Source organism: Bos grunniens, chromosome 8 (assembly GCF_055505025.1).
Source record: "Bos grunniens cultivar Pamir isolate PY7600 chromosome 8, Bosgru_T2T1.0, whole genome shotgun sequence".
Taxonomy (NCBI): domain Eukaryota; kingdom Metazoa; phylum Chordata; class Mammalia; order Artiodactyla; family Bovidae; genus Bos; species Bos grunniens.
Window position 1 is genome coordinate 49,796,234 of NC_141172.1, and position 27,083 is coordinate 49,823,316.

The following is a 27,083-nucleotide window of genomic DNA, read 5'->3' on the forward strand; positions in this document are numbered from 1 at the left end:
GCATTGTGTGCTGGGAGCTATTGATTAAAAAGAAAGTAAACCATCCATTCTCTTTTCTCTGGCTGAAAAATAGCAACACTTTTTCTACCTGACTGAAATCGACTGCCTATTGTTGCTGCCTTAGTTGAAAAATAAGTCTGATCTAATACATGGCTGAGGCAGACACCGCTACTGAACAGCATTCATTAATTTAAAATCTGAAATAGCGCTGAGAAGTTTTGAAATGACTGTACTTGGTGACATTTTACAAATCATGCATTTTACCAAACCATGAATGACAATAATTATTTGAGACCATACAATTTAAAATATTGAGGTAAAATTCACATAAAACTAACCACTTTAAAATAAACAGTTCAGTGACATTAGTACAGTCACAATGTTGGGGAGCTGTCACCTCTGTCTATTTCCATAATATTTTTATTATCCCCAAGGAAAACCCTGTACCCATTAAATGCTTACCTCCCACTCTTCCAGGCTTTATTCCTTTTTATGATGAAGACTAATAACAGGGACTTCCGCGTGTGTGTATATGTGTGTGTGTGTGTGTGTGTCTGTGTGACTCTGTGTTCTTTGTTTCTTTTTAAGTCATTTGTTTGGTTCTTTGTTAAAATGTACCTTTTTTTCAAGGGTGAATGATCTTTGTGGAAATTTAGGCAAACTTGACCTTTGTGATTTTAGAAGGTCAGAACTGTCGGTAGAGATGACTGTGTCACTTACACATAAGCACTGATTGAGGAGGATTCATTATTAGACATAAGTGGGCAAGGTTAACTTCTATTCAAGACATTGAAGTCTTTCAGAACTCTTAGAAACTCAGTTACTCCAAAAAAATGCGAAGTTTTCACATATACCCTGTTTTCTTTACTTCCTTACATTCTGCTTTTTGCTCTCTTCCCATTCTTTACTGTCATCTAAAGGAGAGAGAGTCTATTCAGATTGCCAACGAAGGCCAATCTTACTGTTGTAGGGGTGGCCGCTGTGTCCTGCCGGGGATGCTGTGGTGGAAAGTGAGTTCCCTTTCTGGCCTCTGACAAGTAAGCCAGTTTGCAGAAGGGAACTCCTAAAGTAAATAGTTTGTTTCTCTAATTACTTATTATTTCCATCACACATTGGTTGTAATATTGAGCATAGATCATCAGAGCATTTTAGAGAAAGATTAGAGAAAATCTTAGAAGGCTTTACTCTCTTTCTTCTAAATGCCTATTTGCAGTAATTTTAAAATGTATGCCATTAATCTACATAGGTTCAGCTGATTTTGCATAGATATACTATGTGTAAGTCTAGTGTCTGCAGATCGAAGTGTAAATTCAACAGATGTTTCAGGAAGTGCTTTCTAGAAGAACTCAGACATTTTTGGGTTTCCTTAATCGTTTGCTATTTTATATATGAATGCATATTGCATCTAAATATTTATGAATTGTGGTTGCTTAAAGCATGATATACTATTCATTTATATTCAAGGAAAATAAAATAATAATAGAGATTATCTCTGAAACTAAATAAACTACTGGTACAGAGTCACATTTACTGCCCAAGTCTGCAGCTGAGAGAGCTCAACAAAAGGAAAATGAAAGAGTGAAGTAAAATTTGTTTCACTAGCATAATTGTTATTTGTATGGAATAGTAACCATAATCAAAAATATCAAAGCCTTTAAAAAATATTTTTCACACCAAAATTATGAAAGTAGTCCATGCTCATTATAGAATTTTATTCATAATTTTGATCTTATCCAGTGTGAAATTTTGTGCCCTACACTTTTCACTCAATATGGTAATGTAAACATTTCCCAATATATGAAACTTGCTCTCAATAGATATTATATATATGTCTGTGTATAATTTTTTTTTTTTTTTTTTTTGGTTGCGTGGCGTGCATGATCTTAGTTCCCTGACCAGGGATTGAACCTGGGCCATGGCAGTGAAAGCACTGAGTCCTAACTACTGGACGACCCGGGAACTCCCTAGACATCATTTAATTTAATAAAGTTATGCTGATAAATGTTATCTACTGATGGGAAAAAGAAGATGTTTAATCAAAGTGCCTGGCTTTATTCAAAGAGTTTGGTTGGTCCAAAAGCACATATTGTCCATGTAATCAATTAACCCTTTAGAACTGCTTGTGGTCCAGACTGAGTTACTGCTTCATATCTTTCAGCTCTTTAGCTTTATTAATGGTTGAATTATTTATTAACTGTTTTCATATATGAGATGTTCATTCTCTCCGAGCATGAAGAGATAAGGTAATGGTTTTCTCAAAATAAGTAGATAGTGATGTTGATATGAAAATGTTTAGATTTGAAGCCTAATCATTTTGGAGAGAGCCAAACTTCTAGCTGTTTTTTCATGGTTTTAATTGTAGACATTGATCCTTTTATGAAAATATATATATCACCATTTGAAATTTTTATAGTAAGAAACTTTTATTAATAATCCTGTTTTGGCATAAAAGTGCCTTTCTTTTATTGTGCAGGAAAATAAGATGTGTGTATGTGTGTTTGTGGAGCTGGGAATTCTTATTTGTTATGTTAAATCTTTGAAGCTTCTCATGGGAAGATTCACCTTATACGTATGTTAACTTGTCAATAATGTTTTGTTATGTGGTTATGTGCAGATTTAAGTATGTAAAAATCTATGCTGCCTATAAGGACATTTTAGGATTTGGAATTTATGTAATTATTTTCATGATTGTGTTCTAATTCATGAAAAAAATCGCATAGAGTAAATCTTAAAGTTTTTTTTTCTTCAGCCAGATGAATTGTACTTTGAAGAAGGTGATATTATCTACATTACTGACATGGTAAGCCCAGTTAATATTTTTTCATACCAGGCATGAATTAAAGATATATAAGACTATTTTTCAGTACATTATTTACATGTACAGCTTTATAGAAATACATACACCCAAGTCGATTCACTTAACACAATTTGTAATAGCATAAGATCGGAAGTAACCCTTATGTCCATCAGTAGGAAAATAGTTGAATGAACTTTGCTGTATATACAAAGAAAGTATTATTCAGCCATAAAAAGGAGTGAGGAATATCTCTATATAATATTATGGGGTAATTTAAGTGAAAAACAGCAAGGTGAAAAAATTGCAGATAGTGTGCCTTTTCTTATCTAAAAAAGGATGAGAGGATATACGTATACTTATTTTCCTCAATTTAAAATAAAAAGTCAACGGAAGAGTTACACATTTTTAAAAAGTAGTTTCCTCTCTGAAAGGAAAGGGAAATAGAATGGAGGAAATATATAGACGGAATAGAGACTTGTAAAAAAATTACATCTTGTTTTGGAGAGCACACTTTGTAATCCTGTAAAACTTTTGTGTAGTTATAAAATTGAATGATAAAAAAGCAGTACCTGAAAATGAAAAGCAGAATGAATCAAATGAACTTAGTTGTATCCCAGAGAGGTAGAACACACAGAAAGGAACTATTTCAATTGACTTTAAAACTCGGCATTTTGACTGAATATCTCTAGTCAAATAATATAAGGAACAGAAAGAACTGCCGCCCCCACATTATAGACTGTTTTTAATCATGATGTTGTTGGAGAAATGTTGGTATTGTTATTCTGAGATTGCTGCAAGCATGTTGCAGTTTAGAGCAAATGAGTCATTAGGTCAATGATGTAGAAAACTGGGAGTTTCAGTCTGCAAGAAAGGGTATATAGATAGATATAAGATCAATGAACTTAAGTAGCTTTACATTTGAATTCAAAGTGTGTTGTTTTTTACCTAAAAGAAACAAAAATATTTCTTAATCTGTCCTTTGAATAGGTGAAAAAAAAAAAAAAAGACCATCCTGATAATAATATATTTCCCATTAAAAGAAAAAAAGTTCTTTTGAAAAATGTCTGGTACTAGGTTGAGAGCAGCAGAGGTATAAGATAAGCCCAGGACATCTTCCTATTAGAAAGCAAGGAAGCCAGCAAAGACTATGAGGGTCACACTGGAAAAACACTGGAACTAAATAGAAGAGGCTGCCACTAGTCAAAGATAGGACAATTTTAGCAATCAGTTAGGGCAACAATCCCAAGGATTGAAATACATCTACTCTGTTTAAATTCATGAGCTCCTAATGGTACTTAAAAACAAAACTAAACATCATTGGTCAACCTGAGAGAATGCTAGGGAACCAACTTTTTATTCTGGCAACTGTTAAGGAAAAGAATCAATATTTGTTCTGCCTTTTCTTTATGAACTTTATCTCCGGGTCACGTGAGAGTTGATGAGGAAAAGTTTGTCTTTAAAGTAATATTCTAGTTATTTAAGGGCTTCCCTGGTGGCTCAGCAGTAAAAAAATCCACTTGCAATGCAGGAGACACGGGTTCAATTCCTGGGTCGGGAAGATCCCCTGGAGGAGGAAATGGCAATCTCATGAACAGGAGAGCCTGCCGGGCTACAGTCCACGGGTTTCCGAAGAGTCAGACACAGCTTAGGCACTGAGCATGCAAGTGCATACTAGTTATTTAAATGAAGAAGGAATGATAGAATTAGAATGTCACCATTTGCAAGCCTTATGAAATAATGGATCCAGATGCTCATCATTGGTTACTAATGCTACAAATAGAGAGACCTAGACACTGAATGTCTCCTGATGGAAGAATCAATGCTACAGATGAAATAATCTTGCTGAAGTTGAATCTGAATCTAATTAAGCCTTTAGAACTAATCAACACTTTTTAAACAATACAAGGTGCAAAGGAGCACATTTTTTTTATAACAAGGGATGCAACATGCAAAATCCAGACTATTTGAAACTCTTCAGAACAAACTATTTTCTTCAACAAGCATATTGTGAAGGAGTGAAAAAAAAAAAATAAGTGAAGGGGGAAAATATAGACTAAAAGAGACGTAAGAGACAAATCATCCAGTCATAGTGTTTGGCCTTATTATGAGACATATCAGAAAATTTGAATATTGTACATATTTGATGATATTAAGGAATTGTGGAAAAAACTCTAAGCTGTGATAATGGTATTATCATTATGTCTTTGAGAAAGTCCTTATCTTTTAGAGAATCATATTGAAATATTTACAGATAAAGAAGATGATGTCTAGAATTTATTTCAGAATAATCTGAAGGGGAGGGGAGTTGTAAGTGAGGTAATACATTAAACAGTATTGGCTATGAGTAAATAATTCATGCAGTTAAGAAATGGCTATGTGTAGGTTCCGTACAGGTTTGCATTTTTTTTTATGATTAAAAAGTTACCAAAAAAAACCAACAGTGAAATAAAGAGATCTTTAGAAAATCAAATATATGTATATCTTGAGACTAAGAAATTAGACTTTGGGCAAAAAAAATCCTATAGATAGTCTGAACTAAACATAATTGTTTTACTTCTCTTTCATATTATCTTTGTGTGATTTGTTTGAACATTGGAACTCTTCTATTGAAGTGTATTTGATTTGTTACAGGCAGATGTGTGTATATTTGTAATTTAATGATAAAGGGAATGGATAACCATAAGTAAGGAAACAAGAAGCTTGATCAATGTGACCAGGGCCGATGGAATTACTGTTCAAAGCAGTAACTCCACATTTGAATTGGAAGCGTGTATTTTATCTAAAAGAAGACAAAAATATCTCTTGCTCTAGCCTTTGAAAAGGCTAAAATGAGGCCAGCATGAGCCACATGGTTTTAATAGTGATTGAATGTAAACTGGATTTGGTGCCACTTAATTTAACTCTTCTTTCACCAGAGTGATACCAATTGGTGGAAAGGTACCTGCAAAGGCAGGACTGGACTGATCCCAAGCAACTATGGTAAGATGGCTGCAGTGGCTTTCTTGGGCTATATTCTGTGCATTCTCGATTATCTGGTTCCTGAGACCTTTCTGCTTTCTCCTATGGCTGAGAAATTGATGGGGTCATTGCTAGTCTGAGACATTTTCTACTCTGAGCCTTCTCTTAATAGAGTGGTCATGGACCCTGGAGGTGCTTGAACTTGACTCTTTGGCTTAAGAAAATGCCCATTGTAACATTCTTGAAAGAACTTAAGGTTTCCAGGGAAATGCTTTTGGCTTTACTTTATTCAAGGTTAGAACATTTTTCTTTTTTTTTACTTTCTCTTTTGTTTTTTAGACTAGCCCTTTCTTTAGTAAGTTACTTTGCCTTCTTATGTTAATTAATGTCTGGGGCAGTGATGTTCATTAAATGAATAATAGCACAGTGAGACGTGGGCCCTTGCCATGAAGCCACTTCTAGTTGCAAGGAGGACAAAGCAGACTTTGATAGAAATCTGCAAAGTAAAAAGTGTACACAAATTGATAAACCAAGGGTCCTGGTTTTTAATTCTTCTTCTACTCCTAACAATGAGGGACCTTACTTAAGGGACTTATCTGGTGCCCGTGGGACCATTTCTCCATCTGTATCATGAGAAGTTTGATTCAAATCACTTCCAAGGTTCCTTTGGACATTTTAATTAGATATATCCTTGGACCAATAGTGCTTGCATCAGGCACTAGTTCCAAACACTGTAAGGTGACTTACGAAATTTCTAGGAAGCACTTCACAGTTCCTAGGGGAGGAGAGGGGAAAGGAGGAGAGGGGAAGTTTGCAAAGGAGAGGAGGGGAGGGGAGGAGACAGAGGAAAGGAGTGGAGGGGAGCAAAGGGGAGGGAGAAGGGAAATGAGTGAGGCTAAGCCCTTCACACAGGGGCCTCACTTACCTGGTCTAAGGGCCATATCATTCTGGATTTTAGAAGGCTTTAAACATTTCTACACTCCTCTTTGAAATCCCAAATAAACAACTTCTGTGCACTCCCTTCCCAGCTGCTCAGAGACGCCGAGGGTGCAATATGTTCCTCAGTTGCTAGATCCCTGGTAGCCAAGGGAGTGTCCAGTTACAGCCCTCTGGTGGGAGGGGTGCATCTGAAGTCTCATTTGAGCAACAGTCTTCATGTGGTCACTCCTGCTGATTCTGTGACAGCAGTGAACACACCTTTCTTAGAGGCAGGTAGGCGTGCTGATTGTGCTGATTGCCCTTTCTGAATACAGAAGGCAAAATATTTCTGCTTTGCCCCACCCCTCTTATGCATGCATACAAGGGAAACAATTATTTTCAGCCATCTTCAAAGCAGGGTGTTTTTAAAGAATGTAAAAATGAATCTCGAATGCTTTTGCAGTTTCCTGACTAAATTTCTTGTTGAAATATTTGAGCAAGCTAGTATGCAGGCCTTGGATCTGTGTGTTTTTATTTATTGTTGTTCAGTTGTCCAGTAGTGTCCAACTACTGCGACCCCATGGACCGCAGCCCACCAGGCCTCCCTGTCCCTCACCATCTCCCGGAGTTTGCCCAAGTTCATGTCCGTTGTTTTTATTTATACTTCGAATTAATTACTGCACTTATTTCTGTTTATACTCCCAGTTAATTGTGTTATTGTCTTAACTTGGTTTCTTTTGACACATTTAGCTTCTTTCAAAGCATAAAACATCACTTTGATTTTCTGCCATTTTTAAAATCCACAGTAAGTCAGGGTAGCTGTATGGTGGAAAGATCCTGGCATTTCTGAAGCTTGGGTACTAAGCTGGTTTCACGGAATCCTTTGAGTGGCCTTCTCAGCATTGATTTGCACTTTTTCTTTTCAATCTAGTGGCCGAGCAGGCAGAATCCATTGACAACCCATTGCATGAAGCTGCAAAAAGAGGTAGGTATGATTCTTTTTGATTGAGATAAACAGTACTGTAAAACACACAGATAATAATTATATAGTTTGATGACTTTTGACAAATGTATACACCCGTGTAACCAACACCCAGGTCAAGATCCAGAACATTTGCATTATCCCAGAAAGTTCCTTTCCTAGTTAAATCCTTGCCTCCCACAAAGACAGGCTCCATTCTGCCTTCTTTCACTTTACAGAAATGTGTGATTTTAATTTTTAAAATGTCAACAAATACTTTTGAGCCCCTTACCTGCCTTGTGCTTAGTGGCAAGTGGAAAGGCATGGTCTGTGACTTTCAGAGCTTAGAATCTAGCAGGCAGAGACGTGTGTAGCACATCTTTACAAGACGTGATAAGGACCGTTGTTGAAGTGTGGGTCAGTTAAACAGGCTCTAGAGGCCAGAGTGAGTAACTGGCCTCATTCTGGGCAGAGGGTTGGGGCTTCTCAGGGGTCTAGGCTCTGGGAGAGTGTTGGTATAGGGCTGGTATGTATGGGAGGATGGACTTGGGGAGGAAGGGAGCCACCGGAGATGGGATTTGAATTGGGCTGGCCAAAAAGTGTTTGGATTTTTTCTGTAAGATGTTATAGAGTACATGGGACTTGATCCTATTGATCAGTGGTTCTCCACTGAAGGGTAATTCCTCTCTTCAGACTTTGGGCCATTTGGCAGTATCTCGAGGGATGCTGGCACCTTTTGGGTACAGGCTGGGGGTGTCACTCAACACCCTGCAGTGCATGGCACTGCTCCCATAACAGAGAATCCTCCAATGCCAGATGTCAGTTTGGGCCACTGTTGAGAACCCTGCCCTAGATAATGGGGAGTTTTTGTCAGGCTACAGTAAGCTCCCATTTAATTTTAGATTTTCTTGAAATCTGAGTATATAAAAGGAAATTATTAGTTTAGGATTATGTGTAAATATAACTACTAAATCGACATTTTAAAATTTCTAGATATTTAAAAAAAATTTTTTTTAAATAAATATTTAGGGCATTTAGCCAGAGGATTTTAAATTAATAGCTATACTTTAACATAAAGAACAGCACTTAGAGTAGGTTATTTAGTTTTTATGTCCTTGTAGGAACTGAAAGTGTGTTTTAAATATGAATATGAGTAGTGTCTGCTTGTTCTTAGGTTTGATTGTTTTTTTTTCCCTCCTCAAAGTTTTAGGAGTTCACAAAGGAAAAACAGGTTTTTCCACAGTGTAAAAATACCTTAAATAGACCCATTTTAGCAACTGTTCCCATTAACCTACCATTAAAAATTGATGTGAATGCTTTCCATTAATAAACTGAAAGTCAAGATGCACCATAGAGAATGCATTACAAGGGCAGGTTTTAATTTCAGACTTGCTGACTAATCCTTTGCAAATACAAATTTAGGCAGGATGAAATTGATTTAAAAGCAAAACAAAAAAATGAGAATATTTTTCATGTGTTTTTATAATTATAAAACGTTTTCAGGCAACTTGAGCTGGTTGAGAGAGTGTCTGGACAACCGAGTGGGTGTTAACGGTTTGGACAAAGCTGGAAGCACTGCCCTCTACTGGGCTTGTCACGGGGGTCACAGAGGTATTGAGTTTTGTTTGTTACCGTGAATGTCTTTGCCACTGAAAATGTGCTTCATCCAGGGGAGCCAGAGTTACAGAAATGAAAAAGAAAACTTGCTTATTCTTTTTAAATTCTTCCGAACATCAGCCTTTTAAAAGCCCAGTTCCTGAAAGTTCTGTAAAACTGTAGGTGGAATGTGACTGGTCAGCCTCACTGTGGGCACCTTTCCACTTAAAAGAGTGAAAGCTTCCTTTCCTCTCTCAGGCTTGGAAGAGCAACAGGAAAACAACAGTAATAGAAAAACACACCCCACTGTCTAACCTCACTGAAACAAGGGCCACAATTGACTCCTCTGGCTTAGTTTATCCCCCAAAGCTTTTACGATTTACATTCTAAGTTTAAGGTTTAGGAGAAAGACAGCATTTGCTTGAGTTGGTGATTCAGTTGATAACTTTCTCTCTTACAATAAATAATAATGACAGATGGAATTTCTGGATGTATTTCAGCCTGGTGGAGAATCTACCGCAACCTACTCTCTTGCTCCCTCTCCCTACAACACACAGAAAATAATCCCAATAGTATTGGGAAACAAAGAATCCAAAAAGTTAAATAGCATGGCCAAAGGAAAATTTAAGCACAAATTAGTGATATGAATTTTAGGTACCCCAGCAAGTGTAAAAATATTCCTATCACAGATGTCATGTGACAATGCAAAAGCCAAAATATTTGAAAAAAATTATCCCTAAATAATTCTGTTTTTTAGAGTCTTATGTCTTCTATTTACATAAAGGTTGAAAAATTTGTGATAAGGAGTTTTTTGAAGATTCTTCTAAAAAGAATCCTTTTAAAATTATTATACAGAGTCTTATCAGGCTTTTATTCCCATTCTTTAAAAAAGATTGTTTCTATTTGAATTTCAGATATAGTGGAAATGCTGTTTACTCAACCAAACATTGAACTGAACCAACAGGTGAGTTTGCTTACATAGAAATCGTTTAACCCGCTTGCCTTGCTCTCATAGTACAGCTTATAGGTGTGTAAAATCCTGTCGACGTCTTGAAACTCAATTTTTCCCATTTATTATCTTTCATAAAACTTTTAATCTAAATACTTCAAGCACATAGTTAAAAATTATTTTTGCATTAAAGTGCAAACTGTATAAAGCTCAGAATGCCTGCCACACTCCTCCTAGTATATCACTTTAAGCTTTTGGTGCTTTCCTCTTAATCTTCACATTACTGAGAAATATGTTTGTGGAGCTGTCTCACAATTCACCATCTTCATAAGTGTTTTGGGATCCTATCTGGTAGGTAGAGCGATCCATACTTGTCAACAGCCTGTCATCTTCCACCACCCAACTTCCAATCTCTCCTCCTTTGGTTCTCCTAATATATCATAATTTTTGGTTGTATTACTATATGATGCTCATGGTATTGTGGCTGTTTCAATATTGTTCGCTGTTTATATAATTTCTTTTGTTTCTGTATTTATAGCCTTTTATTTAGTACTTTTTTTTTGTATCCAACAAAGACCTCTACACTGTTTTGTACTCTTTTGATATACTTTTCTAAAATGTATATGATAGTTGCTTTCTTGTTTTTCTTTCTGGAATCATACCGAAGGCCTCCATCTTCATCCTCTGATGGGAGCAACTTGATCTCTACTACTCTTTGATGTCTTCCTGGGAAACCCTTCACTGCCCTCCTGTGTTGTGTCCTCACTTTTCTAAACCCTGTGTCTTCCATTAGTTAAAGAACACCTTCAATAGCTTCCTGAGAAAGGGGAGCTTGGGCTTGATTATTTGGCTGATAGAATGCTGGGTTGAATCACTTGTATTTTTGAGCATGAACAGTAATAATTCAGCACTCTTTTTCGACCACCGACTGCCTCACTGTTTGGCCTGAGCACACCTACCAACTCCACCGTGGTGACGACAGAATGGCACAGATTGCTTCTGGAAAGCAACATTTTTTTGTAAAGCAACATTCTTCTGTAAAGCAATATTCTTCTGGAAAGCAACATTCTTCACCTGTTAGGTGGCTTTTTGGATATCATGCCCTTAGTGGCCTGGGCAGTTTCATGAGTGTTCTGAAAGTGAACATGAGGATTTGAACCTCTTGATTTGCATGATTTCTGGGTTTTTCCAGGTTTTTCCGGGGTTTTCTGGGTCAGGTGAATAGCGAACCATTTTTAGAGGTCACTGCAGGCCGCTTACCAGTAAAGCAATTATATACATATTCAAAAACATTTCCTGCTATTCACTGTACTGTATCTTTTCCCTCTGAGATCTGTTAGTTTGGTTTTGATCTTTCTTCAAATCAGTTCAGTTCAATTGCTCAGTCATGTCCGACTCTTTGCAACCCCATGAATCACAGCACGCTAGGCCTCCCTGTCCATCACCAACTCCTGGAGTTCACTCAGACTCACGTCCATCGAGTCAGTGATGCCATCCAGCCATCTCATCCTCTGTCATCCCCTTCTCCTCCTGCCCCCAATCCCTCCCAGCATCACGGTCTTTTCCAGTGAGTCAACTCTTCGCATGAGGTGGCCAAAGTACTGGAGTTTCAGCTTTAGCATCATTCCTTCCAAAGAAATCCCAGGGCTGATCTCCTTCAGAATGGACTAGTTAGATCTCTTTGCAGCCCAAGGGACTCTCAAGAGTCTTCTCCAACACCACAGTTCAAAAGCATCAATTCTTCGGCACTCAGTTTTCTTCACAGTCCCAACTCTCACATCCATACATGACCACAGGAAAAACCATAGCCTTGGCTAGATGGACCTTTGTTGGCAAAGTAATGTCTCTGCTTTTCAATATACTATCTAGGTTGGCCATAACTTTTGTTCCAAGGAGTAAGTGTCTTTTAATTTCATGGCTGCAGTCACCATCTTCAGTGATTTTGGAGCCCAAAAAATAAAGTCTGACACTGTTTCCACTGTTTCCCCATCTATTTCCCATGAAGTGGTGGGACCAGATGCCATGATCTTCGTTTTCTGAATGTTGAACTTTAAGCCAGCTTTTTCACTCTCCACTTTCACTTTCATCAAGAGGCTTTTGAGTTCCTCTTCACTTTCTGCCGTAAGGGTGGTATCATCTGCATATCTGAGGTTATTGATATTTCTCCTGGCAATCTTGATTCCAACTTCTGCTTCTTCCAGCCCAGTGTTTCTCATGATGTACTCTGCATAAAAATTAAATAAGCAGGGTCACAGTATACAGCCTTGACGTACTCCTTTTCCTATTTGGAACCCGTCTGTTGTTTCATGTCTAGTTCTAACTGTTGCTTCCTGACCTGCATATAGGTTTCTCAAAAGGCAGGTCAGGTGGTCTGGTATTCCCATCTCTTTCAGAATTTTCCACAGTTTGTTGTGATCCACAGAGTCAAAGGCTTTGGCATAGTCAATAAAGCAGAAATAGATGTTTTTCTGGAACTCTCTTCCTTTTTCCATGATCCAGCAGATGTTGGCAATTTGGTCTCTGGTTCCTCCGCCTTTTCTAAAACCAGCTTGAATGAACATCGGGAAATTCACGGTTCACGTATTGCTGAAGCCTGGCTTGGAGAATTTTGAGCATTACTTTACTAGCCTGTGAGATGAGTGCAATTGTGCGGTAGTTTGAGCATTCTTTGGCATTGCCTTTCTTTGGGATTGGAATGAAAACTGACCTTTTCCAATCCACAGTGCCTCAAATACATACTGCCTTTGTCCATTCATGTTTGAGTGTGTCTAGAAGCTCTGTGTGCTTGTGAGGCTTACTGACTGGTAGGTTTCTCTGTAGGGTAAGATGGTGAGGTCCTCAATGTTTTTCTGGCTTATACCCAGATGCCAGTTAAAATAGTCACTTCTTCCTCTCTGTTGGGGCTGTTCAGCTCTATCAGAGCAGCATTCTCCAGCCTCCTTCTTGGGGTAGATGCTAGACTATACACACTGGGGCTGTGTTTGTGTGTGTGTGTGTGTGTGTGTGTGTGTACACTGGGGCAGTGGGGTGTGTGTATGTGTGTGTATATATGTGTATGTACAAGCTGGGGCAGTGGGGTGAGGGTATGGGGGGTAGGGAAAGGCAGCTAGGAGAGGGGTCTTACTGCTCAGTGTGTAGGTTTTTCAGCTAGCCCCCTGCTTTTAATTCCTGGCCTCATTACCACCTTCTCTTATGCCTCCAAGTTCCATAACCTTGGAAACTGTCTGGGTAATTTCAAAGTATGATAATTCTACCATCTGTACTGGGTCATCTGGCAGCCAGGAGAGAGAAAGGTGATCTGGGGTTTGGGGGTTCTAATTACTCAGTAGAAACACTTTCACCCAGTACTCTTGGTTTCACTCCATGCCTCCTTCCTGCTCCAGAGTCTCCAGTGTCTCCAATTCCTCATTCATGCTGATTTCTACAGGGACAGATCTGCTTGCTTCCTCCTAGTATCTCCGTCTGTGAGCATCTGCATTTCCACATGTGCTCTGCCAAGTCAGTTGCTCCTCCGCCATTGCATTCCCTCTCCTCATATGACTCATCGCTCATCTCTTGAGTCTCTTTTCCCTCTTTGGAATTTTATATGGTTTTTTCACTTTATTCTCATTTTAGATTTACTTAAGCTAGAGTAAACCTAAATTTGTGTATATTTTCAATCCTCACTCTCTTTTTAAAAAATGCTACTCTCTCTTGTTATCACCATAGAACAAGCTGGGAGACACAGCTTTGCATGCTGCTGCCTGGAAGGGTTATGCAGATATTGTACAGTTGCTTCTGGAAAAAGGTAAAGTGTTTAGTTTTTCTGGTTTTGCATCACTCTGAAAATCAAACTCCATCCAATTACACCATTTAAAAATAGCAGGGAAAATAATGGGCTTCTTATTTTATAACCGGGATTTTGATCTCTGTCTGCATCATGGTGTTTTTCTGATAAGATAAAATTATTGAGGTGGTTTCTGTTTTTCATTTTAAATTAAAAGTTTGGTAAGCTTTAGCATTATATATGTTACTTTTAGTAAGAATTTATTTTTCTGCAGGATTTAATCCTACATTTGTTCAGGATTAAAGGGACCTAGATGGAAGGTATGTGTGTGTGTTTGCATACATGTGTGTGCACACATACAGAGGAGATCTCTCTAAGAAAGCTGTGTGGGTAAAGTTGCTGAGGCCCCGGGTTCTCACAGGCAAGTCTTGATTAGATAAGAAAGGATGCTGTGGCACAGTGTCCTGCTTTGAGCTGAGCAGGTGCTCAGTGTACAGCAAATGAGAAGAGGCCTTGATTCCACATTTTTACACAAGTCAGAAGGAACACTGAAATAATGGACTCAACCATCTATTCATCTGTCTGTCCCACAAGCTTTAGTTAACCCTTATAGGGGGCCAGGGATATCACCACACACTGCACCCTGGTCTAAAGCTATAATATAGGATACTTGAGTTCCCAGCCTGCATGTCATGTGGAGGTACTGTCATTAGGGATCCTTGGAGCAATGTTGTGAGTTTTCGATTTAAAGTTTGTTGATGATGTGAACTCTAGGAATAAGAGATCAGACGCCTTGATGACCTCTATAGTACCCCTCACAAGTATACCAAGAGCTGTGTTGTCTGCTATGGCAGTCACTAACCACACAGGTTGCTGAGCACTTGAGATGAGGCCAGTCTGAATTGAGATGTGCTAGAAGTGGAAAATGAACATCAGGTTTTGAAAACCTAGTGGGGAAAAAAAAGTGCTGTATCAATAATTTTTATATTGATTACATGATGAAGTGATAACATTTTGGATATACTGGGTTAAGTAAAATATATTGTTTAAATGAGTTTTACATGTTGAAAATGCAGCCACTAGAAAAGTTTAAATTACATCTATGGCTCACATAATTTTCTGTTGGGCAGTACTGGTTGAAATGGTTTTCTTTTCTGGCATCCTGTCTCTGAACATTTCCTGTCCTGACAGAAATTATGTATGTGAGTTCTCAAGTGTAAAATAAGATATGATTAATCACAGAACTGTGAACCCACAGAATGTTTGACCTGTAGCACAGCGAGAGAATGAGGTTTTGTATATAACCCCAGCTGTGGATAGATCTCAGGCTCTTGACGAGAGATTCTTCACACACAATCACCATATTCCTAATTAAATGTGCTTTCTCTCTCTTTTTCTCTTGGCTTTTTTTCCTTTTTTTTTTTTTTTTCTTTTCTTGGTGATATTTTTGTGCCTTTGAGTTTTAGGACATTTATTTTTTGTTTACCAAAGAGGATGTGTTTGTAGAGAAAATGGCACTCTCAAACACTGTGGCAGAAAGTGTAAATTGGTAAGCCTTCTTGGAAGACAATCTGACAATAGCTAACAGAATGAAGGCATACATATCCTTATATTTCAACGCTACTTCTAGAAAAACATCCTTCAGAAATACATAAAAGATGTGTTTCAAGGAGGCTCATGACAGTATTATTGTGATAATGAATATTAGAGTCTAAGTGCCTCTCAGAGAGGGGTGGTTATATAAATCTTGGAACATCCACAAAATGGATTAATTATCAATGTTTAAATAGATTGAGTTATAAGTTCGTGTACTACTAAGGAACAAATAGCATGATATATTGTTAAGTTAAAAAAACCAAAACTAGTATGGCAGAAGCCAACACAATATTGTGAAGCAATATTCTCAAGTCAAAAAAATATCAAAACTATTGGTTATGAGTGAGGAGAGGGAAGGGGGAAGGATAAAATAGAGCTAGGGGATTAAAAGGCACAAAGTACTGTGTATAATAACTATAAATGGAATATAATCTTTAAAATTTGTGAATCACTGTTGTACAACTGAAACATATAGTATTATACATCAACCACACATCAGTTTTTTTAAAAAAGGAAAATACCACTGGCAAAAAAAAAAAAAAACCCACATCAAATTAGACCAATACCTGTAGTATGATTTTGTATATGTGTGCACAAGTGTCTGTGAATGCACTCTTGCATGTAAGGGAGATGGGAGCTGATGCCCACTTGTTGGGAATGGTCACCTATGTGGAAGATAGAAGATGGGGAAGGAAGGGGTTAGTTGAGAGCTGAAATGATACATAAGCTTTTGTTTAGCATATGTCTGTATTTTCAAATCTTTGACAATGAGAATGTATTTATGAATTCTGATGTAATTTGTAATAAAGATGGGGAAAAGGTGAGTGGAAGATGGGCTATGCAAACAATAGATTGCCTCCAGATTTCAAGGTTTACTAATTCTGCTAATAATGTTTGAAAGTATACTTAAGATAAATATTAATCTCCTCAAGCTCAACTCACATCGTCTTTTCTAAAGACCTTCTTGAATGAAAGAGGCAAAGGGTGTATAGCAAGGCACGTTGACTCTAACTGAGCTAGTGTTGTACATGGAGACAGTAAACTTCTCAGGGAAAGTTTCACACGCAGGGACTTGAAAGGAAAGGCTGTATTTCAGTTGTATATAATTATTACAGGTGCAGCAGTAAGCTCCCTGATTAAAGATGCCAAATATGCTGTTGCTGTTTTGTGAAAGTTTTACTGAAAGAGCTTACTTTAGGGTCAGATGATTCTGTCCTTAGTTTTGCCAAAAGCGATGTTTTGATGGAAAGAAGATTGGCTGCTCTATAACTAACATCATTACTGTTTGTTATGTAAGAAAGTTAAGAGAGTAAATCCTAAGAGTTCTCATTACAAGGAAAACATTTTTTAATATTCTTTTAATTTTGTATCTATATGGGATGATGGGTGTCCACTCAACTTGTGGTAATCATTTCATGATGTTTCATTATGCTATGTACCATAAGCTTATAGTGTTGTGTGTCAATTATATCTCAGTATAACTTGAAGAAAAGAGAGGAAAAAGAAACTTAAAAAAGAAAAAAAAGATTGGCTGCTACTATAGAGTCTTCAAAACACCTAATTTCTTTTCTTGTGTTGGGGAAGGTGCTAGAACAGACTTAAGAAACAATGAGAAGAAGCTGGCCCTGGACATGGCTACTAATGCTGCCTGTGCATCTCTCCTGAAAAAGAAGCAGGGAACAGGTACTTGATTTTAATCCTTTTCCCTCATAAGGCCGTCACGACTTAAGATTTATCAATTCAATATTGGGGAAAGTTTTTTCTTGCTGAATTCTACAGGTGATTCTAGAGTTAGATTTTATATCCTTGGTCTGAATCAGAACCTCCAACATGGACAAATATATCTATAAAAATAAATTTGTAGAGACATTGATCTTTTGCTGTGATTAGTATGTTTCTTTTATTCCTTGCAATCAAGTTCTAATTACCTTGCTTTCTATTATATTATATATATAAAGAGATATTTCTGTTTCTTTTTATCAAAGAACCATTGTTTCCATACTTTTGTTTTAGATTATATATATATTTTTAGATTTTTAATTGAAGGATAATTGCTTTATAGAATTTGTGGTTTTCTGTCATACATCAACAAGAATCAGCCATAGGTATACCCTTGTCCCCTCCCTCCCAGATCTCTCTCCCATCTCTCTCCCCACCCCACCCTTTAGCCTGTCGCAGAGTACCTGTTTGAGTTCCCTGAGTCATACAGCAAATTCCCATTGGCTATCTGTTTTACACATGATATTGTAAATTTCTTTACTCTCTTCATACATCTCCCCTTGTCCCTCCTCCCCTCCCACCTTGTCCATAGGTCTGTTCTCGGTGTCTGTTTCTCCATTGCTGCCCTGAAACTAAAGCCATCAGTGCCATCTCTTCAGATTTCATATATATGTGTCAGTATATGATATTTATATTTCTCTTTCTGACTTATTTCACTCTGTGTAATGGGCTCTAGTTTCATCCACCTCATTAGAACAGATTCAAATGCATTCCTTTTTATGGCTGAGTAGTATTCCATTGTATATATGTACCACACCTTCTTTATCCATTCATCTGTTCCATGTTCTGGCTATTGTAAATAGTGCTGCAGTGAACATTGGGGTACTAGTGTCTTTTTCAGTTTTCATTTCTTCAGGGTATATGTCTAGGAGTGGGATTATTGTCATATGGTGGTTTTATTCTTCACTTTTTAAGGAGTCTCCATACTGTATTCCATAGTGGCTATATCAGTTTACAATCCAGAAATGCAAGTGTTCCCTTTTCTCCACACCCTGTCCAGCATTTATTGTTTGTAGACTTTTTGATGATGGCCATTCTGACTGGTGTGAGGTGGTATCTCATTGTAGTTTTGATTTGCATTTCTCTAATAACAAGTGATGTTGAGCATCTTTTCATGTGCATAGCCATCTGTAAATCTTCTTTGGAGAAATGTCTCTTCAGGTCCCTTTCCCTCTTTTTGATTGGATTCTTTTCTTTTTTGGTATTGGGTTGTATAAACTGCTTATATATTTTGGAAATTAATTCTTTATCAATTGTTTCCCTTGCTATTATTTTCTCTCATTCTGAGGATTGTCTTTTCACCTTGTTTGTAGTTTCCTTTGCTGTGCAAAAGCATTTAAGCTTAATTAGATCCCACTTGTTTATTTTTGTTTTTTAATTTCCATTATCTAGGAGATGGGTCATAGAAGATCTTGCTTTGATTTATGTCATTGAGTGTTCTGCCTGTGTTCTCCTCTAAGAGTTTAATAGTTTCTGGTCTTACATTTAGGTCTTTAATCCATTTTGAGTTTATCTTTGTGTATAGCATTAGGTAGTGATCTAATTTCACTCTTTTGCATGTGGCTGTCCAGTTTTCCCAGTACCACTTATTGAGGAGGCTTTGTCCCATTGTATATTCTTGCCTCACCCCACTCCAATACTCTTGCCTGGAAAATCCCATGGATGGAGGAGCCTGGTAGGCTGCAGTCCATGGGGTCGCGAAGAGTCGGATATGACTGAGCAACTTCACTTTCACTTTTCACTTTCATGCATTGGAGAAGGAAATGGCAACCTACTCCAGTGTTCTTGCCCGGAGAATCCCAGAGACGGGGGATCCTCATGGGCTGCCGTCCATTGGGTCGCACAGAGTTGGACACGACTGAAGCGACTTAGCGGCAGCAGCAGCATATTCTTGCCTCCTTTGTTAAAAATAAGGTACCCATAGATACGTGGGTTAATCTCTGGGTTCTCTATCTTGTCCCATTGGTGGCCTAAGTATTGGAGTTTCAGCTTCAACATGAGTCCTTCCAATGAACACCCAGGACTGATCTCCTTTAGGATGGACTGGTTGGATCTCCTTGCAGTCCAAGGGACTCTCAAGAGTCTTCTCCAACACCACAGTTCAAAAGCATCAATTCTTCTGCACTCAGCTTTCTTTGTAGTCCAACTCTCACATCCATACATGACCACTGGAAAAACCATAGCCTAGACTAGATGGACCTTTGTTGACAAAGTAATGTCTCTCCTTTTTAATATGCTAGGTTGGTCTAGGTTGGTCATAACTTTCCTTCCAAGGAGTAAGGTTTTTTGAGTGGTTATTGCTAAATATTTTTTATTTATGTATTCAAGAGTTTTATGATTATAATTTCTGTTGTAAATGATGGTATCAATAAGCTGTGATCAAAATTATTCTAGACTTTGGAAACTTATCTGGTCACAGTTCTGTGGGTGGTTTTTAAAGATAGAGTGTATGATCTCAAAGATAATATCTATTCATGTGGGAGAAGAGGTTTGAAAGGTTTACATGCACTTCTGAACAGTTTGGTGGTTTTGAAAGTGTGTTAAAGGAAAGAAAAGGTGTTAAACACATTTGTGCCATTCATGATACTATTCATAAACTGGCTGTTTATTTGACTTCTCAGTATGTAGCCTATTGAATGTGCTCCTCCAGATTCATTCTGATACGGTGATTTTCCGAAAAGGAGTGCTGGGAGGAGTAGAAGGATGTGCCTTGAACTTTTCTTCCCATCCATCTCTCCTTTGTCCCTCTTTCATTCTTCATTAGCCTCCTGGCCCATGAGAAACCCAGAGGGGTTTAAAAAAAGGATGCTTGGTTGGAGAGAACATTTGAATTCAGTCCCCCTGCATTGGGAGCATTGATTTTTAGCCACTGGACTACCAGGGAAGTCCCATGGATACATTTTTACTACTATTTTCTAGAAAGGAACTGTGCTTAGTCACTCAGTTGTGTCTGACTCTTTGTGACCCCATGGAGTGCAGCCCACCAGGCTCCTCTGTCCATGGGGATTCTCCAGGCAAGAATACTAGAGTGGGTTGCCATGCCCTTCTCCAGGGAATCCTCCTAACTCAGGAATCAAACTGGGGTCTCCTGCACTGCAGGCGGTTTCTTTACCAGCTGATCTACCGGTAGTGAGGAGGTGGGGGCAGGGGCAAAAATGGAAGACTCGCCTTTTGCATGCGTTCACATTGCTACTCATCATTCAGGACTTTTTTTAGTATTGCTTTAGGGTCCAAAGTTTAGTTTGATCCCTGTTAGTGGAGAATCACCAAAACAACTTTGTAAGAAATTTCTATTATAGAGGGTAAGTGCATGTATTTTCATTTTATCCTTAGAATATTATCATTTTCAGAGTTCTCAAACTTGGGTCAATGAGATACTCATTTCTGTTTTAATCATTTGAATCAAATTCCAATTCATATTTGAATTCTTGGGAAACTTATTTCTCCTATCCCTTGATTTATGAGAAGAGTCAATATTATGCTGTCCCATAGTCCATTTCTAGCAGTAAAGTACAGTCAGTTGCCTGGTCTCCTGGCTTCACCAGTCAAAAAAAGCAAACATCCTGTCTCTCTTCTTGGCTTACCAGGGGCGCTTCCCAGAATCATCCTTCTTGTGTACATGTGTGCTAAGTTGCGTTAGTCATGTCTGAGTCTGTGCAACCCTTTGGACTGTAGCCTGCCAGGCTCCTCTGTCCTTGGGATTCTCCAGGCAAGAATACTGGAGTGGGTTGCATGTCCTCCTCCAGGGGATCTTCCCACCCAGGGATCGAACCCACATCTCCAGTGTCTCCTGCATTGGCAGGCAGTTCTTTACCACTAGTGCCACCTGGGAAGCCCCATCATCTTCCTTACCTATCATCAAATTCTCATCATAGTTCTCCTCACAAATCCATTGCTCCTTTTGTTCCTTATTTCAGATGAGTGTTTATACCAGATTTTTATTTAACCTCAGTCCAGGTATAGTATAAACTATTAAGCAGTTAGGGATTTCTTAATTATTCAGTGCCATGAATGTTCACTGGCAGAGCAAGTTGTCCTTTAAAGGAATTACTCATGCATAGATTTATACAGGTTCTACTAACAAAGTAAGAAAGTTTTTACCAGCCGAGTGGTGCTCCCCAGCAACATTTTGACCGAGAAGCCATATTTGAAGCTGTGTGGGAGAAACCCTTTTATTTGAGGTAGATCTCCTACTCCCTGCTGCCTTGGTTGAGTCAGGAAGAAGGACTGTGACCTAGTTTCCTTTCTCTGCCTCTGACTTCCTATTGCTATATTAGTAGCTCCAAAGCATCCTGACTGAGGAGTACCAATTTCTTATGAGTTAAAGGTTATCAGTCTCATGCACATTGAGTGTGATTGTGATAGATAAGGAAAATATCACACCTGCTCAGACCCCAGAGAGTTACACCTAGAAGGCTCCAGATGAGCAGGAGGAAGCAGGTGACAAAACTTTTCTCTTTTTTCCCTTAGGTTTTTTTGTAGTCTTTGTAGAAAAGGGCTGGGAGGTGGATGCCCTTTTTCTCTGTTTACTCCAAGTATCTTTAGTCTACCTCTCTAAATCTGTGCAATACTCAATTCAGTATTGAGGTATAATCTTGGGACTTGGCACACAGAACCAAGAAATGAATTTTCATATTTCAGTTTTCATATTACCTTTTTCTCTCCTTTTTTTCTTCTTTCATTCCCCCAGTCATCCAGTTAAAATTTTTTTAATTTGTATTTTGATCCTAGTTGGAATAAGAGCTTGAATTCTGGGTCATATAGCTAATTGCCACCATGAACTCTAAACTAGAAAAGGTATATTTTCATATTGTTGGCCACTTTTGAAAGTTTCTCTTGAATTTCTTATAGGGACAAGGTAATTTACATGTTACACTAACATGAAGAGTAACTTTAGGATATAGGGGTAGGGTCAGGCCATGACTGAGGACTGAACCTTGAACCTTTAAGTTGTTCTTCCAGTTTTTAAAAGCTGGGGTATAATTTATACTAACTAAAATATGTAAATCCTAACTGAACATCTTGATGATTTTTTTTTTTTTTTTACTGTGCTTTGCTTTTTTTTTTTTAATTCATTAACCTGGTTTAATTCACACTGAAATTTTGTTGTTCTTGTTGTTTTTTGGCTGCATCGTGAGGCTTGTGGGGATCTTAGTTCCCCCATGAGGAATCAAACCTGGGTCCCTGAAGTCGAAGTGCAGAGTCCCAACCACTGGACGGTCAGGGAATTCCCACTGTGCTTACGCGTACTAACCACAACCCCGATCAAGATGGAGGACACTTCCCGCATCCCAGAAGCCTCCTTCAGCATCCCCTGCTTCTCTCACCATAGATTAGTTTTGCCTGTTTTCAAACTTGATATAAATGGAATCAAACAGTATGTGCTTTTTGGTGTCTAACTTTTTTCGTGTAACACGTCTGTGAGATTTATCCATGTTGTGTTTTTCCCGCCATCATTTATTTATTCATTTGTATGTCTGTCTTAAGTTCTGGTGCGTGACTTGGAATGTGTAATCCAGGGCAGTGAGACTGAGAAAAAAATGGAAGTGAGGTAGGAGAGGCTGAGAAACACCGTTGGGAGACAGAGTACCATGATGGTGATGCCCCAGGATGGGCTGTGAAGATACAGCTCATCATCAGCACTTGGCCGTATTGGAAGTTTCCAGAGAAACTGTGTCTCAGAGAGTCTATAGAAGTAAGGAAGGAAGGAGAAGGAGTTTATTAGCCTGCCTACCTCTCACTTTCTATTTGGTCAGCATTTGTACCATGGCAAGTTATCTTTCTCTTGCTTAAAGCAAAGTGCCAAAGTAACGATTGAAGGATAGAGAATATTTCTGATATAGCAAAACATAGGATTGTAGTAGCAAAGTACAAAAGAAAGGGGAAGAGTTTTGCTATATTTGTCTTTTTGTATTTAACTTAAAAAGCTACCAGTTCACAGCCAGTTGTGAAGTTCATGGGTGTGTGTGGGATAGAAGAAGATACCTTCCTCCCAGGTCTCCAGAGCTCCTTTAAAGGAGAATGGAGACAAGTACAATCAACCTGGAGACTTCTAGTAGTTTGGAAGCTGGTGTGAAATCGCTGAAGCACACTTCTGTTCTGCTTATACCTACTTGTTCTTTTCCCTTTCTTTTTGTTCCATGTATAAGATGTAAGATAAGTTGGTTTCTATATCCCTCATATTGACTCTCCCCTGCCCCTCCCTTTTTAAAAATAATTATTTTCCTAAACATATTCTTTAAAAAACTACAGTATCATCAAATATCTTGTTATAGTCTAGATTTACCATTTTCTTTTATATGTTTATTTATTCTTTGCTTACTTATCTATTTATAGTTTAAGTAGGGTCCAAAATGATAGCTATGTCTCTTATTTATCTGCTTTTTTCAATTAATGCTTCCTTCCCCTCTCATTTTCCTCTTTGTTTGGCCTTGCTTTTTATTTGTTAAAGAAATTGGGACAATTTCCCTGAATTTCCCAGTCTAGACATGGCAAGCATGCGTTTCCATGGTGTCGTTTGTCATGCTCCTCTGTCCTCATCTTTTTGTCAGTTGGTGTTATGTCCAGAAGCTTGGTTAGACTTAGATTTTTTAGGGGTAGAGGGAAGAATACTTAATAAAGAAAATTGTGTTCTTCTGTCAGAGGCACATAATATTAATATCTGTTTGTCACTTGTCCTGTGATGTTGGCATCCATGGATGATTATTGTCTAGATCCATTGTTTCACTGATGGTTACAAAATGGTGATATTTTAATTTCATTCCCTTCTCGGTTATTAGTTAGAACATCCTATAAAGAAAAATTTCCCCTTATCAACTGTTTGCTTACTTACAGCAATAGTTTGTATAGCAGGGGCAGAGTAAGAGTTCTGCCCCTGAAAGCCCTTTAAGAGTTTTCAAAGTAACCTGCTGGTTCTCTGTTATTTTTTGAAGGGAACCACACACTCTTTGGTGGTTGTTGAAATATTTGCTGTGTTTTCATCCAGTATTGTTAATTACTGGTAGCCTACCTTTGGCTAGTGGAGACCCCTTCTGGTTGGATCCTGAGCCCTTTTAAAATGATGCTGTGTTTGCTAGAATCCTTGCTTTATAGCTTAAGAAGGGGTTTCAGGTCCATCTTTTACAGTTTCTGTCCCAGACTTGGAATCAATCATATCTCCAATGAGCAGGGACTTATAGTGTTTAAAGACAATGTTCTGGGTGCTATAATACACATTTATTCAACTGTAACAATGTGTTTATACTTGCATTTCAGTTTTTCCCTTAAAACTATACCTTGTGTAAGCTGTTGCTGTAGGAATTTGACTAGACTATTTGAATTTGAATGGACAGGTGAACAGGTAAAAAGATCAGATACCTTCCTTTTGAATTCTGTTTAGGGTTGACAACATTTGATGGGATTCAGCTCTTTCTGTTTTAAAACATTATTTATTTTTCATTTCAGTTTCCTTTTCTTCTGCATATTCTTTATCAATGTTTGCTAAAATGAAACTGAAGCTTCTGTGTTTTCATTCTCTTTCTTTTCCTTTTCCCCCCTCATTAGTTATCTTTCTACCCAGTGACCTTGCCTTCAGGTAAGGCTACAGGTTGTGGACTGGCTGAAGCCTCCTGTGCACTTGTCATTGGGAGAGGAGGTTTGGAAGCACAGTTGTCAGGGTGGACGGGCTTCTGGCGTGTCCCACGTTGGTCATGGTGCATGTGGCTGGTGGTGTTCTGTGGTGGGAGGCAGACTAACAGCTCCTCAGCACCACGTTTGTTGCTTTTTTGCGTGTCTAGGTAACGTGCAGACAAATGTAGCTGTCAGCCTCTGTGGCAGCAGAAGCTGATAATTAGACTGGAAAGCAAAAGTAGAGAAAGATCCTTGGGGGAAATACAACCCCTAGGAGCTTTGAAAGTGAAAAAGAATCCAAGCCATTTCTAATTTTTCTGTTTTGCTTTTCCCCCTATTCCTTTAGATGCAGTCCGATCATTAAGCAATGCTGAGGACTATCTTGATGATGAAGACTCAGATTAATTCCCTTCCGGAGCTTTGAGATCTAAAACTTCTGTTGCTTTTGCCATTTCAAAACCTTGTCTTTGTCAGAAGAGTGTTGATAACTGTAAAAAAAAAAAAAAAAAGAAAAGTCTATATGAACGTGGCAGTATTGCACTGTGTTTGAATAAAACTTGTAAGTGACTAGTTCTCACCTTCAGTTTGCCAATAAGTGACTGGATATTTTGCTGTATAAAGTACATGTTTGCTCACCAGAGTAGAACAAGAAGAGATTATTTCTATTTATCAAGCTTAAAGGAATTTTAAGAATTTTTTTCTTTAAAAAAGTCAGGTTTTTTTTTTTTTTTTAAAGTTCTTTACCTCAAGGATTGAGATATTTTGAATGGATTTTTCAAGGGAAGAATGCTTATTATAATAATAAACCAAAAGATTTAACAGAAAATTGTCAGCTATTCTGACAAAAATAAACATTTTAAGAGACTTTATTTCTTTTGTCTGTTTTATGGTATTACTCTTTGCTGATAAATAAAGCTTTTTATATTTAGGTAAAGCCTGATTTGATTTTTTTTAAATACATTTTGTATTATTAGCAGAGAAGAGTCAGCAGCCAAATTTCTTTCTTTTTTTCTGGGTACAGTGTACTTTATTGTTGGTACAAGACAAGGTGGGGCTCCCTAAGCCCCTCCCCTTCTTCAGGGATGTGGGATGGAAACTGTGTGGACATTGGAGATTCTCAGTGTGTTAGGGGATCAAGTTTGGCATAGTAGTGGAATTTCTGTTCAGCCTTCTATTGATATATCTGCTTTGATTAAAGTCAAGGCAGCAATCATTGAGGAGATACATTTCTAATAAAATATGTAAACTTAAAAAAAAAACTTTTTATATTATATTGGGATATAGCCAATTAACAATGTGATAATTTAAGGTGAACAGGGAAGGGACTCAGCCATATATATACATGTATCCATTCTTCCCCAAACTCCCCTCCCATCCAAGCTGCCACATACATTTAGTAGAGTTCCCAGTGCTATGCAGTAGGACCTTGTTGGTTATCCATTTTAAATACAGCAGTGTGTATGTGTCCATCCCAAACTTAAACATTGTGAGACTTTCGGTTTTCTCTCCAATGTTATACTTAATGTGAAAAAATTTAGCAGCTCATTACAGTTTGCTTAAGATTTGAAAGATGAACAAAAAAATGATTTCCTTATTATGAAAGATGCTGTAGTTTTCCATAATGGAGGAGTCATGAGCCATGAAATTTTTTCCCCATTCAGTTTTTTACTTTGGTAAGTTATTTTCTCTAAACATGGCTCTAGTTCATAATGATCTGGCTTCTTTTGATAAAAAATCAGTGTAACATTACAGGGAGCCTTCTGTACTACCGAAGTGACACTTCATTTGAGATTCTAATTTTGATCACAATAGTGATGATACTAAAAAATGACATGGCCATTGGCATTTGCCTGGATTTTAGGCCTCAGATCCAGAAGTATGTTTTGCAAGAGGAGTTTGATGATAATTTCAGAAAACACATTGGTGATGAGAAGGAAATGTTTGAAGAAGGAAGTGGGCTAACTCAGGAAATGAATAACTGCCTGTAGAGGAGTTTCCTCTGTCTGTGACTTTGGTTTTTCTCTCCATGGGTGCTTTGAGAAAGGATACCCTGAGAAGCCTGTTCAAGGTCAGTCAAATATCCCAAATAAATTTTAATAGATATCTGTATAAGTATTAACAGAGATGAGCACAAAATCTGAAATTAGTTAAAAAA

At 37.9% G+C, this 27,083-nt stretch overlaps 1 protein-coding gene across 2 annotated transcripts in view; it reads left to right on the forward strand.

Moving 5' to 3' along the window:
• Positions 1–25,862, forward strand: part of OSTF1 (osteoclast stimulating factor 1) — a 61,177-nt gene extending 35,315 nt beyond the window's left edge. The window contains exons 3-11 of one of the 2 annotated variants that reach the window (XM_086415549.1): positions 2,750–2,800; positions 5,713–5,776; positions 7,605–7,658; positions 9,138–9,245; positions 10,145–10,194; positions 13,888–13,966; positions 17,126–17,224; positions 24,863–24,893; positions 25,275–25,862. In XM_086415549.1, the coding sequence (XP_086271675.1) occupies positions 2,750–2,800; positions 5,713–5,776; positions 7,605–7,658; positions 9,138–9,245; positions 10,145–10,194; positions 13,888–13,966; positions 17,126–17,224; positions 24,863–24,893; positions 25,275–25,302 (564 nt within the window). In that variant the 3' untranslated portion in view covers positions 25,303–25,862. The remainder of the gene's footprint in view (positions 1–2,749; positions 2,801–5,712; positions 5,777–7,604; positions 7,659–9,137; positions 9,246–10,144; positions 10,195–13,887; positions 13,967–17,125; positions 17,225–24,862; positions 24,894–25,274) is intronic. The other variant, XM_086415548.1, reaches the window with a different exon arrangement.
• Positions 25,863–27,083: the final 1,221 nt, after the last annotated feature.